At 50.1% G+C, this 14,432-nt stretch overlaps 1 protein-coding gene across 2 annotated transcripts in view; it reads right to left on the bottom strand.

The window, feature by feature from the left end:
- The window catches only part of SSH1 (slingshot protein phosphatase 1), a 542,618-nt gene that overhangs the window by 126,914 nt on the left and 401,272 nt on the right, over nucleotides 1-14,432 (bottom strand). For both annotated transcript variants that reach the window (XM_078667402.1, XM_078667403.1), the window contains one exon: nucleotides 12,284-12,349. In XM_078667402.1, the coding sequence (XP_078523528.1) occupies nucleotides 12,284-12,349 (66 nt within the window). The remainder of the gene's footprint in view (nucleotides 1-12,283; nucleotides 12,350-14,432) is intronic.

Here is a 14,432-nt window from a genome sequence, read left to right as displayed (position 1 = left end):
ACAGGGAACGCGCGTGGACGGGTGAGGAGACGTGGGATCTCGGTGTTGCCTGTGGGTCTTGCGTGGGGTCTATACCGGCTGCGTGCGCTTGCTTAAAATTATGTAGGAGCGTTGCCCATTCTAATGAGATAGGACACCTTCGTATGCCGCGGGCCTCCTCCCGGCGGATGAGGTTTTCCTCGGCTGCGGCCCATTTATGTACGCCCCCACCAAGCTGCTACTGGGGGACCCTCAGGCGCGCGCCAGTACATTGCTATACTGCGTTTTGCCAACAGTATGGCCAACAGTATGGCCAACAGCGCGAATTTGGTCTCTACCTTCTTTCGTTTATTACGCTTAAAGATGCCTAGGGCGCATGCCTCCCATGTGTGAAAAACTGTTAGGGCGGTGACGGTTTGTAGTGTGAGGTGTACCGTCGTCCAAAGGATTTGTAGTCCGGGCATGTCTAAACATGTGAAGGAATGGGGCGTCCGGAGTATGACAACGGCGGCATTTGAAATAAGAAGTCGGGTAGAATCGCTTAAGCCGTGCCGGTGTTAGGTAAGTGCGGTGTAGTATGTTGAACTGGACGTTTTTGAATCGTTGGTTGCAGGACACTTTTTTTGATGTGCAAGGGCCGTCAGCCACTCCCTATCATGAAGGTTGCGGCCTAAATCCTCCTCCCAATGGAGCCGCAGTCTCGACAGCGATACGTGTGTGAGCTCTGTGATGGATTTATAGATCTATGTGACATGGTGTCTGCCCGCTCCCATATGAAGTAGTGTGTGTAACACCGGGTGAGTCGCAGGCTCTCTGTCTCGTAGATCCCAGGTCTGCCTACAGTCTGCCACCATCTGCCGATACGTCAGGAATTGGCCGGTCAGGTCAGGTCAGGTCAGGTCTGCAAACGAGATCAATTGACCGTCAGAGAACATGGCCTCTGTCTCGGTGAGCTGGTGGTCGGTCCAGATCTGAAGTTCTCTCGCGGTATAGAACTCCTGCCCTTTTGGGAGCCCTGCCAGGGGCAGCAATGGGGAATACACCGGTGCCCCCTTAGACATGCGGTGGATCCGCAGTGTACAGGATCTGGCCACCTTGACCAACAGCGGATGAGCCGGGTTGGGTCTTGTGCCCGGGAGTAGCATTCGGGTCAGCTCCGGAACTGTCAGTTGCCCATCTGGGGACTCAATTTCTCTTAGGTCCCGCTGTGCGGTCCAGCATGATAGCCACTGCAGCTGCGCCGCTAAAAAATAGGCTTCGAATGACGGTGCGCCCAACCCTCCCTTATCGCGGGGCAGCTGTATGGCCGACAAGGCGACTCTGCAGCGGCCTTTCCCCCAGATCAGGGAGATTAGTAATGAGTTCAACTCTTGAAAGAAGGTCCACGGTGGAACAACTGGGATATTAGCAAAGTAATAGAGAAGCCTAGGTACCATGATCATTTTTGACAAGGCTACCCTCCCGATGGGAGCCAAGGGTAGGGTCTGCCAGAAGCCTATTTGGCTTTTAAGACCCCGGAGGGCTCGGTAGTGATTACCCTCCAAGAGATCCCGGGGCGCATGGTAGAGTCTGATTACTAAATAGCGCGGGGTTACCCCGTCCATGCCAGTGTGGCATCTCCCAGATGAATTTCCCTGTGTGGGGTATTCGGGTATAGGGGGTAGAGAGAGGATTTCTCCCAATTCACCCGTAATCCCCGAGCCCTCTCGAAATCTGCGAGCGTGGTCCAGATAGTGGGGAGGTCTGCTGTAAAGTCCCTGACATAAATAAGGAGGTCATCCGCGTAGAGGGAGACACAATGCGTGCGGCCCCCAATGGGATACCCCAGTGTGTGCCCACTTCTCGTAGCCTCACTGCCAGTGGCTTCATAGCAATGGCAAAAATGACGGGGGACAGGGGGCACCCCTGGCGTGTGCCGCGCATGATCGGGATGGGAGAGGATACCGAGCGGCCCATCCGTACCCTTGTGGTGATGTTAGTATATAATAGCGGCGTGTATGCGATAAATTGGGGTCCTATGCCCACCCTCCTAAGTACCCCAAAGAGATATTGCCACGCCAAGGTGTCAAAAGCCTTCTCGAGGTCCAGTACGAGGCACGCCGCTCGTGGGAACCTGTCCCGCACCCCGTCCTGGATGTGGAACAGTCGGCGTAGATTCTGGAAAGTATTTCTCCCCGGGACGAATCCGCTCTGGTCCGGATGTACCAATCTGGGGAGGATTTCCACAAGTCTGTCTGCTAGGATTCGCCCTAGAATTTTGCAATCAGTGATCAGAAGGGTGATGGGTCAGTAGGAAGTGTGGAGTAGAGGATCGCGATCTGGCTTGGGGAACGTCACCAGTGTAGATGCTCGAATGGATTAGGGAAGCAGGCCCACCTCTAACGCCTCCTGGAAGAACGTGTCCAGTTGCGGGGCTAGCTGCTAGGAGAATGTGGCGTAGAGCTCTATGGGGAAACCATCATGTCCCGGGGCCTTGTTTTTAGCCAAAAGGCGAGTTTGATCTCCACCACTATTATTGGAACATCTAGTGCAGTGCGTTCCTCATCCGTGCTTTGGGCCATGGTGTCCGTGTGTAATATGTGTTGAATGTGGTCCTCCCTGTCTGGGGTTGGTTCCCTGTAAAGCATGGTGTAATAGTCATGGAAGGCCAATAGTATGTCGGCTTGTGCGTAGACTATATCCCCTGCGGCGGTACGAATACCAGTGACTGATTGTGCTTGCTTGTCCTGGCGGATGAGCCATGCTAGCAGGGTGCCTGCACGGTTCCCCTCATTGTGGGCCTTAGTAGTATAGGTGCGAAAGTTATAGCGCCGTAAATTGGCACACGCCTCCTCATATTTGGTTTTGGCCTCCGCGAGCTGCGTGGGGGGAGTTCCCGTTCATCAGGCAATTTAGATAACTGCGCTACTTGTTGTTCTGTAGTTTGGACCGCCCTCTCTAAGGTCTGTTTCACCCCTGTGATTTGCCTGATGCATGCTCCCCTTAAGACAACTTTGAAAGCGTCCCACTCTAGGGACCTAGTCGTTGTGGTGCCCCTGTTTTCTGCGAAGTAGTGTTGGATGGTTTCGGTTTGCTCACTTTTGAACACAGGGTCCAGAGGCAGTCCTTGGGGAGACGCCATGTAGGTATCTGCGGTGTGGGTGGGCGCCATGCAAGTGACGCTGTATGCGCGTCGTGATCCGAAACAACTCTGCCTAGGTAGTCTGAGTGTCGGATATGTGGTAGGAGGGCTCGTGTACATAAAAAGCGGTCTAAGCGGATTCATAAGTTGTGAGGGATCGAGTGGAATGAATATATTTTGGTGGCCGGGTGGATGTGTCTCCACGCGTCCGTGAGGGACCAGTGGGCAGTCCAGGCCCGGAATGCCCTGTGTACGCGTGGGCTGGGGAATGTTTGGTGGGGGGGTGGGACCTATCCAACGCCAGATCTAAGGAGCAGTTGTAATCCCCTCCCAATATCCATGGGGACTGTGTGAATCCCGCTAAGGCACTCGTCAGGGTCCCCCAGTAGGGTGTCTGATCTATGTTCGGGGCATAGATGCTTCCCACAAGGATGGGCTGCCCTTCTAATAACCCCTCCAGTAGCGCGTAGCGGCCCTCGGGGTCTACTCTTCTGCCGAGTTCACGAAAGGGGACACCAGGCCAGATCAGCGCCTCTCTCGCGAAGGCGGAGTACGTGGTGCCGCAAAATATGCCATGCCATTTCTTCTTGAGTTTCCCCAGCTCCTCCCTCGTGAGGTGAGTTTCTTGAAGGGATATGACCTGCGCCTGTTGCCGCTTAATATACGCATGGATTGCATAACGCTTTCGGGCCGTATGCATCCCCCGCACATTCAGGGTTAAAAACTTAACGTCCACGTGTGCCATGCTAGGTACATTGTTATGTCAGGATAGCATTGGGTCTTAGTATGAGTGGAGTCTCCCGTCTCTGGCTGATGGGTGTCTCGCACATAGCATCGCGAGGTTGTAGGTATACGCCCCTGCCCTACATATGGGAAGTTACTAAAGGTCATGGTGTATGGGGTGGGGAAACCGCGAACTGGGATCGGGAAACTGTCCCAATACTGGGGACCTATCGCTGGGAGCGATACGTCCAAACTAACCCTCTTGGGGAAAGAGAGCGTCAACTAACAATTAGCAAACATGGGGGTGGTGGTGCATGCATGCGAGGGTGGTCCTCAGACGGGTCTGTGCAGGATCATTGTGCGTCATCTGGTCCCTGGTGGGTATGGAGGAGTGTGGTGGGTGTGTCATGGGTGAGCTACAGTGGTGCAGGTGGGGTCCCCGGTCTAACTGTGCATATGGCCCTCCAACGTGTATGCGATGGCGAGGAACAATGTTGCTACGACAGACTCTGTCGCATGGCTCTGCGTGTTTCTCAGTTTATGAGATCTGCAGTCTGAGGCGTAACTCCGGGCAGAGTGACAGAGTCTCCTTTGGATGATGTTTTGTCGGTCGTCCTCCCCCGCGGAGGAGAAAAGCCGTGGGGCCCCATCAAGGTCGTCCGAGTGCGGCGAGGCTGGCAACGACGAGACGGCTCTCAGGACTTCCCGGCGTTCCTGCATAATTTGTTCTAGATCTGGGGAGTCGAATGCGGGGCTTCGTGACATAGTGTTCCCGCCCTTGCGCCCACTGCTGGGGTTGCGCCTCCTGGTTCGTGATGCCCTGTGTCTCTGTCCAAGCCCGGGACCGGACCCCGGCAGTCGCGGGCAGGGCAAGTCCGCCCAGCCTCTCGCCTCCACCGCGCACGGTAAGAATAAGGTAGAGTCCTTGTAGATAATTCTAAGTCTGGCGAGGAATAACAGGGAGTATTGAATGTCATTTGCTCTAAGCCTTCGTTTCTCCTCCAGGAAGAGCGATCTCTGCTGCTGCACTGCCCGTGCGTAGTCTGGGAAGACCATCACTTGTTTGTCTTCGGCCCGGAGGGGACCAGATCGTCTCGCGGCTCTGAGTATTGCATCCCGGTCTTTGAAATGTGGGAATTTCGCTAGCATCGGGCGTGGTGGGGCCCCCGGCCGGGGCCTGCGCGCTGGAACTCTGTGGGCACGCTCAATGGAGAAGAAGGCTGACCGGTCGACGTCCGGGTGAAGGATTTCACCCATGTCTCCATGTGGCCAACCGGATCCTGTCCCTCGATACTTTCCGGCAGGCCCAGCACCCGTATATTACAGCGCCTTCAGCGCCCCTCCAGGTCGACCATACTCTCCTCTATCGTAGACAGACGGGTCAGGACGTCACAGATCGTCTTTTGTTGGTCCTTTACCGCCGGTTGCAGGTCCGCTATGATCCTTCCTCCTTCGTTGAACTTGTCCGCTAATTTCCGGTGGTCATCCTTGACGAGGCTGATGTCGGTCGCGAGAGTACCCATCCTGTCCTCCATAGACACTCTGGATTGTTCAATGGCTGCCAGGACGCGATCCAACTTATCTGATATTGACTGGTCTGAAGGGGTCGCTGTCGATTTAGTTCCCGTCTTGGGGTGCGGCATATTTTCTGGGGCTGTCTCTGGCACCACGGTGGTTTGCGTGTTCCGAGGTTTCCCCATTGTCTCTCCTGAATTGTTTAGGAGCCGGGCGCCGCTATACTGAGGCCCGGCGGGCGCTATTGTGGGTCCCTCGGTCCTCCTATATGGGTACTGGATAGTCTTTGCCCTCTATCCGATCTGCTAGTTGAGGCGCGTGTGCCAGCCACTGGGTCCGGGGGGGGGGGGTATCCCCTCCCTACCATGTGCAGAGGTGAGCACCGAGTGGGACTCGCTGCGGGGCGGAACCGGTGCTGGGGCTATGCCCCCCTGTGTCGTCTACTGGAGCCGTTGGTGAGTGGGTTGCTCTGCCCCCCGGGTCCACACCGGTATGCTTCCTCAAAAAGGGGGGGTGCGTGAGTGGGTGCCGCTGGTGGTTACTGTCCCCGTCGCCGGGTGTGACGCACGCTCCTGCTACGCAAGTGAAGGGGTGCCTCTCTCCATCTGTACGCCGAGGTGGGCTCCGGGTGAGTCACGTTGCGGTCTGAGCCTGCGTAGGTGGGTGTTGTATCGGGGGGGAAAGAGGGGGGGTCCCTACCCCACTCACCGTGTCCAAGGCCGCCTCCACTCAGTACTTTACTCAGGCGATGTCTGCAGCGGCCGCCATTTTGCAGTCAAGCGGTCGCGGCCCCCACAGGTGGTCCGGTGTCTTGCGGCAGGGGAGAAGAAATCGGTCTTGCCCTGCCAATCAGCCGTCACTCAGTACGGCGCCGGAGAAGAGGTCCGTCTGGCACCGCCAACCTGCCGCCACTCGGTACGGCTCTGCCTCGCACCCTCGTGTGGGGTCCGGCGCGCCTCCCCGCTGCCGCCCACATTTGCTGCCGCGGTCAGGGATTCCGGGATCTGTTCGCTCCTCGGGGGGGTCCACGGCGGCGTCTCGCCCTGAGAGCGCCGCCACCAGGTGCGGAGGCTGTTCCACGTCCCTGCAGTGCGAGCTTCCCGGGTCGTGTCTTTCCCCGCGCCTGCCGCCCTCTGTGAGTCAGGCCGAGTCGCGGGTTGCCGCCATCTTGTCGCCTGCCATCGGGTGTCCTGTCGGTACCAATACACCCCGTTGGCGATGTCGCTGCAGTGATGGCCCACCGTCGTCCGGTGCCCCTCATGTTCCGACCTCAGAATTCCCGTTTATTGATCGGGACCGACGCTGGAAAGGTGTGAGAGTGCCCGTCTGCTGCGGAGCCTCAGCAGTGCACGTCTACCATCGTCACCTGCTTGGCCACACCCCCTCAGAAAGCAAAGGATCTCATAGGCAAACAGTACAATCTTAAGGGCAGGGATGAGGCATCAGAATCAGACTAATGGATTTATTGGTACATAATGAAAGTATAACCTCATTATTTTCATGTCCCAGTCATTACGTTAAGAGGCTATATCAACCAACAAAAGGAGGAAGGTCCAAACACACAAGGCCAACAAGCACTAGATTCCCAAAGTGCATGGGGTACAACCAGTGCACCAAGGGGAGCAGGGTCCAAAATTAGGGGCCAACCCCAGTAGACACCCTCAAGAGGCAATAAGAGAGCCAGGGAAGCCAAAAGTAGGTGCTATAACCCACAGCCAGCATTGCAGTGAAATAGACCAAAAGATACCTGCACAAAGATCTTGCAGAAAAGCAGATACTCTTAGGTTCAGCAAAAAGGAGAGCACAGGGAAGATAACGTGATGAAACCCCACAAGCAGGGTGGGTGCAGGAAAAGTAATACCAAATGAGGAGGCCCAGATCTAGCCAGGACACAGTGGTTTCCAAAACAAACCCTTCACGCTATATAAAACTTTAAAAATAAAATAAATAAAATCATAACACCCAGTAGTTTGCAGGGGAATAACACAGACACTACGTTACACCCAAAATAAGGCACATGAACAGATCGGTCGGAGCAATTTACCATAGAGAAAGAAGGGAAAAGGCAAAAGAAGAGCCTATAGTCGACAACAATGTAGCAGATCAGAGTCCAACAACAAAAAGGGAAGACTGAGCTCAAATTAGCAGGCATGTCAGGGTAAAAAACAAATTCCATGGAGGCCTCAGAGAAAGGACACACCACACAAATGCTAGTACTCAGCATGTCACTGAAGGAGATAAGCCCAGGCGATGAAAAGCATAAACGCCATGCACCCAGAAGCACCATCCCATGCCAGAGCACCACGCAAGTGCAAGATCTCAAAAACAAAAGGCAAGTGGACTGAGAAACACCGGAGAACACGATGCAATCAACCAATAATTCATGGACAAGTGCAGGAGCAGTACTTGTCCAGTGCGCAACTGTAATCATAAGGCAAAGCTTGTGGTTAGATCCCACATAAAAAAGGGACACAAAAAAGAAGGCATCCAGCAGTAGGCAAAGCAGGCCCAGGCAAGGCCAAGCTCCCACCCCAAAAAGGAGCACAAGGGATCAAAAGCACCAGAAATTATAACACACTGGACTAACTGGAAAGAACACAGCAACCTGAAGAAGCTTTCCCAGGGCATCCTATGCACCAAAGTAGAATATCTAACATAGTCAGAATAATAGAACACCACAGAAGCAACCAGAAGCCCAAAATAGAACCTCAGAAGTGAGCGCACTGAAGCAGCAAAGAAAGCAAAACCTTACAGCTCATACCAAGCAAGTACTGCAGACCTGGAAGAGAAGGGCCACCAAAGAGGGTACCAAAAGCACAACCGGCATGTTGCAGGAACAGGATGTGAGGGGCAAGCCAGAGCTGCACACCATTTTCAAAAGATCAAGGCAATCACTCGCAATATGAACAAGCATTGGCATAGCCAATAGGTCTCGCCTTTTGGAAATTATAAGTGTTTAGCCATGCAACAGTTGATGTTGCACCAAGGATCTTGTGCTGTATAATTAAATACTTATAAGGTCCCAAAGGCGAGACCTATTGGCTATGCCAATGCTTGTTTTGTGAAAAAGCATTTATACCATTTATTTAGTTTTGTGTGTTTGTGGTTTATATGACGGGGAAACAAAGTAACTTTGCAATTATGCTCTAACGTTGCCAACAGAGGAGTTATTTCTGTTACCCAAAGTACTGTGGACATCTGGTTTGTCAACATTACCAGAGCCGAGAGCTCACCATGGGATAATATTTTAAAGCCTAGATGCCTGATATCTGGCAGCACTGACCAACATTACTCTTCTCTCTGAAGTCCAGGGCTAGACACTTCAAACAAGAAAACAGCAAATTATAAAAGGGAAGCGCGAGGTTTTGGTGCGTGTGTGTATGCGCGTGTGCTTAAGCACAACCCGTAAAGGTTCTGAGTACAACCAGAGCCATGAAAACAGCATCCTCGATTTTAAAAGGTACAAAAGCTTCACTCATTCGGCCTGCAGCTGCTTACGCAGCATCAACGACCCTGTTGTTTGGTGTACGATGTGTGGATTCATTTGTATTTTCTTGACATTAAAGAGTTCACAGGCTAACAGTTTGCAGAACAATGCTAAGTGACGTTTCCTGTTGGCCTTAAGCTCTTCAAATAAAACCAAGCCGGTGCCTCTTGAAGAGTGCTGCATTTCCATAAAAGTGTGTGGGTTCTTCCAGGACATCAGTGTTCTGCAGTCCATTAAAGCACCTCAGTGCAAAATGTTTTTCTGATAATACTAATTGCCTTACTTGGACACAAAATAATAAAGTTATTTAAAAAAAATATATGAATGTTTATTTGTGTTGCTATAATCGGTTTAGTTCCGTTGATGCCATAGACAGGAGATTTCCACTAGCATGTACTGAAGAGGATGTGGCATAATGGCAATCTTTATGTACTTTGGTGCTGGGGAGCAAGGTTCTAGTCTGACTTGAGCATATTATCCATTATCTTCTTCTGAAAACAAGGTGCGCACGCATTTCAAATAGATTCCAGTGCAAAATTACCATATACTACAACAACACTGACAAGCATCTTAGCTGCAAGCCCTGTTTCCGTTTGTTAGAGGATGGCAAGCATTCAGGGCCGGACTGATAACTGAAACCAGCCCTGGCAAATTGCTCGACCGGCCCCCCTGGGGTGCTGAGGGGGTGCTGCCGAGCTGTTTGCAATGGCCGATTTCACCCGATTTTGTTACCGGAGGCTGATAGTGCAGGCCCCCGGTAACAAAAACGGGGCCCAAAACCAGCTCCCACCCTGGCGGCCCACCGGGAAAACCCCCGGTGCCCGCTACGACCAGTCCGGCCCTGCAAGCATTGGATTCACTGCAGCTTACAACCGAATGCAAATTGTAGAAAAGTTAAAGAGACCATGAAGTGAAAGCAGCTGCGCGCGTGTGTGCAATCTGACAGAGTGCACACTGCGCGCTGCTGCTCGTAACCGCAAGCCGCAGGCCTTTTCACACGCAGGAGCGTGTGAAAAGTCCAGAGCGATTCCAAGAGGTCGATTTACTAGAGCAGCGCATGCGCTGCTGTAGGCTCGACCTAAAAAGGGCCACACCCCTGGATACAGTTAAGACATGGGACTGCTCAAAACTAAAGAATTTGTCAAACAAACAGGAAGGGGGGCAAAAATCCACTATGGATCAGAAACTCACCGAAACATCCAAAGACTTACCGGGGAGGCCAGAGTACCCAAACTCCCACAGCAGAGAGAATGAAACACAAACCGATGTACAGGGGCAGGAAGAGGCTCAAAGGAACACATGAATAGTAACAACAAATTCCAAATCTAAGAGGAGTAAACTCAAAGGAGACCAAGAGGCACAAGAAAACCCAAGCAGCTGAGGTTCTAGCATGGAGTAGAAATGCAAACCCCATCACATAAGTCACAAAGTGAAGCAGAGGAAGTAGGTCAGGAAACCCCCAAAATACCAAGTCTAAAGTAGGGTGAGGCAAAGCTCCAGCAAGAAGGCAGAACCAATCACCCCAGCAATGAAGGGGGTAACCACATCCAAGCAGAACAATGAAGAAAAACTGTAGAGCAAACGACAAGGACCACATTAGGGAGAAAGTAGAGACCCCAACAGAAAGCCAATCAGTGCAATATGCCACACCAGGTTACAACCATTCAGCTCATGGGCAAGGCAGTGACACAGCATAAAGCAAAGGGAACAACCCAATGACAAACATCAGACAGAAACAGGCATCGGCAATGGAAATAGACCGCGTCTGTGAGACAGACTGGCTTTGGCAATGTTTTTTAGCACTGCTGTAACGCTTTGCGGCAGCTGTACAGCATAGCGAAAAAAAATGCGATGAAGCCGGCTCCGCGTCATTTTGTAGCCATATGCATGCGTTCAAAATACGTGCATGCACCTAGAGAAGGACACAGGCTTTTTTTCTTATTCACCGATCCACGATTGATCAGTAAATACATTTTGAAAAGTTGCATGAAAGCGCTCTTTTAAAATGTAGTTCAAAAGTGCTTTCAAAAAAAGATTAGGGGGCGCATGGTGATGCAACACAGTGCACATGGGGTTAAAGCAACACGGAAGGCTGAGTGATAAGCAACTTGAGGCAGAGAAAATGAGCAAAAGAGTAAAGTGGAGCATAGGTTCGGGGAAGCACACAGGAGAGAAAGCAACACAAGTGCGAATGAGGACAAAGAAGCACATGGGCGAGAGAGAGCAACGTGGAGGGAGGGCAGCACTCGAGCAGGACCCTAACAGACAGCAGAGTAAGCATAGAAGCCAACCAATCAGAGAAATGGTAAAGAGGCTATGTTACAGAGGATATAAGAACACAATATGGACAGGCAGGCTGAAACAGGGTAAACCATCCAATAGAAAACAAACAAATAAGAGTGACAGTAAAGCAAGCCTATGGTAAGCAATAGGCGAGCTGCTGCAAGCACATGTATGTTTTTGGTAAATCCACAATATGTCTTTCGGAACACGATTGCTTGTGCTGTCTGGTAGGCGTGACCTAAAAAGGAGACGAAAAGCTCAACTGGAAGGAGCTCGCCCACACCTAAAAGCAGGATCTCCCATTCAGAGATGAGCAACACAGGCTGACTGTCTCCCAAAGGGGATAGGCAAAAATGTTGGTCACTTGACAAACGTGGACGTTTATTGGCACTCCTGGAAGGGGGGAGGAGATTACGTTTCGGGGTTTTTGGGTAGGCAGAGTTGTGCCGGTCTCCAGACCACATGACTGCTTCAGAGCCGACCTACTTTACTCCTTAAAAAAAAGGATGTTAAAAAATGTATATTATATTACAGATCTTTCAAAAATGCAATAACGTAAGCGCAATTTGTCAGAAAAATATCAACACTACTACGTAAGGCCTACAAACACAGGCACAAGAGTGTCTGCACGTGCCTGCCGCCCCAATTCAGCTGCAACACTTGCTGGAAAAGTAGTGCGGGCTCTGGCGTATTTTAAAGCCTCACGGAACTGAAAAATGTCATTTTGTTAAACACAAGACCTTAAAATGTAATATGCCTTGTATTTGCAAAAAAATAACCAAAATCACTTTACAGTAAATGCTTATTTTATACGGTAATTGTTTACAGTCCGCATGCTGCTTTTCTAAACCAGTCAATACATTTATAGCTCTTGAAATGATTTAAAGCTAGGGCAGACACCCGCTTTCATCCCATAAATTATTTTCACTCGGCCGTTAAAATAACTTCTATTGACCATAAAACTGAAGAGTGTGACAGAGGGGTCATAACTATTCCACCCCACAGTCTCATATTTTAGAGTGTGACATCACCAAAGGGACACTTAAAAGGCTCTTTGTATAATAAACGTTTAAATTTCATTACAGTAAGCTAAGCTGCAGTGGTACAGCTGACAGATCTGTTAAACAGCAAAGCTTTTAACTAGTAGCTACACACCAGGGATAAAACGTACGTACCACATGGCTTGTACAGACACCGGCTTGAAAATATGAGTCCTTCCAGCAGTGGAGACACTAAACCCGCTAAAGGAAAGAAACACATGAAAAACAGATTATTGTGTGGCATCAGAAAACTGCAATATAAAGAAGCAACTTATTACAACGTCGCTAAAATATTCTGTCTTGTTTTACTTTATCAGAGTAAACAGAACCTAAAGTGAACTTGAAATTCCTTACCATCCGATTAACAATCATTAAAAATTAAGAAACATTTCTTTCATTAACATGGTTCGATAAGTCTCAGAGAAACATTCAATTTCCTATGCAAATTTAAGTATATAGCAAACTAGATTTTAGAAGTTATTTTCGAGTTTTTGACAAAAATAAACATTTATTTATTAAGATTGAAGTCAGACTTGACTAAGAAACGAGACAGAGGGTTTAATATATTGCTCTGAGCTTCACTAGCGATATTACAAGAACCCTTTATGACGTAACAGCTACTGGGAAGGCCAGGGAGAGACAGACCCACGTTTATTTTGGAGATTTGCTGCAGAAGCATGAGCTTGACTTTAGGGTGTGGAGACATCTTGATCTATATAGATATAGAGCTGGGACATCCTTAGGAGCAACCGAGCACGCTAGCAAATCTAAATCAACTAGATTTAACCTCTTCATTGTAAACTAATAGTCTGGCAAACCCCATTTCCGTTGTGTCGCGAATGTTATCCTCGACTGAGGACGGAGTTGTAGCCTGTCGTGGTAATGTAAAGACATTCATATCTTGATGTACCATTGCACTCCCAATTAACAAGTTGCACAATGTCCATACATGTGAAAGAAAGACTCCCAGTGCTTGGAGGAATGCTTGCGCTGTAGCAACGCCTTCCCACCCGCTGAGTTGGTAGCCTAGAATTGGACCATGGAAAAGCCCGGAGGCCAGGTTGGAAAAATTAATGAGCGACCCCTTTACACTGTGTTGCCAAAGTTAAAATGTCAAGTTATTTAGCACTTTGTAAGACAATTGAATATTATGTGGTATGGCTGAGTAGCATTACCATGTAATATTATCACAATAACTGAAGATGGTCCTTGGATTCACACTAAAACAAATCCTTAGCTCAATCCTGGTAGAGTGGCAAAGAGCAGTCAGGCTTTACTAGAGGAGCTTGTGTTAAGCATTTCAGAGAACCTACATGGGCGATAAGTAATTGACTCAAAAGAAAACCGACACCAATTTATGAAAATAAAGTGTACTTTTATCTTAATTAAGACACCAAAACAAACAGAAGACCATACATTTAACCAGATTTGTAGATTTTTGAAGAAATATTAAGTCAGTGCAGAAAAATACATGAAAAAGATAACATTGTGGTCAATGGGAAAATCCACTAGAGACAATCTGTCACTTGCAGATTGAGTTGCGTTGTACCCTTGCAGGATAAAGGTGATGCAGGTCTCTGTACTAAGCCACAACAGTCAGTTCAATTTTGCTTGGCTCGTGGCGCTCGGGTGCAGTGTTGCCCTGGCTGTCAGTGGTGCTGAACGGGAGCTGCAGAGAGCTGCTTTTACTACTGAAATGATGCTGCGGCAAAAAAGATGCAAAAGGACAACAATGGAGAGGTTGCTGACAACCGTCACAGGTCGGTTGATGTTCCCTCTTGATGCAACATCGCGTAAAGGGGTCGGCGGCTTGACTGGCAACCTACAAGCCTTGGCAGAGGTGAGTACAGCGAAAAGGTAATGGAACTTCAATGGGTCCGGGGGGGTGTGGTAGAGGCCTGAGACTTCAAAGCAGGTCAGAATACAACTCCTACAAAGCACTGGACCACCTGGATTTGGGCGATCCAACAGAGGTCCTGATGGCCAGCGATTCTAGTCGAGGGGAGTCTGAGGGTGCTTCTAGCTCCCACAGGGGGCCTTCTCTTCGGGAGTGCCGAGTTTTAGCCAAGGGCGAGGGTTGTTCACTCAGTTCCAAGTCTGTTGTCACAGGAACAAAGTATCCCCCTATTGCTTTGGTGCTGTGGGCAAAGTTGTGTTGTTGGCGACATGGGTCTCCTCTTGGTCATTCCTTGATGCAAGTAGTTCAGATCAGAGGTATGTATGTATGTATGGGATTTGTAGAGCACAGGAATCACCCACGTAGGGGTATCTCCGCGCTATCGTA

Source organism: Lissotriton helveticus, chromosome 11 (genome assembly GCF_964261635.1).
Source record: "Lissotriton helveticus chromosome 11, aLisHel1.1, whole genome shotgun sequence".
Classification (NCBI taxonomy): domain Eukaryota; kingdom Metazoa; phylum Chordata; class Amphibia; order Caudata; family Salamandridae; genus Lissotriton; species Lissotriton helveticus.
The sequence above is the reverse complement of the archived record's forward strand: the minus strand, read 5'-3'. Positions and strand labels throughout refer to the sequence as shown.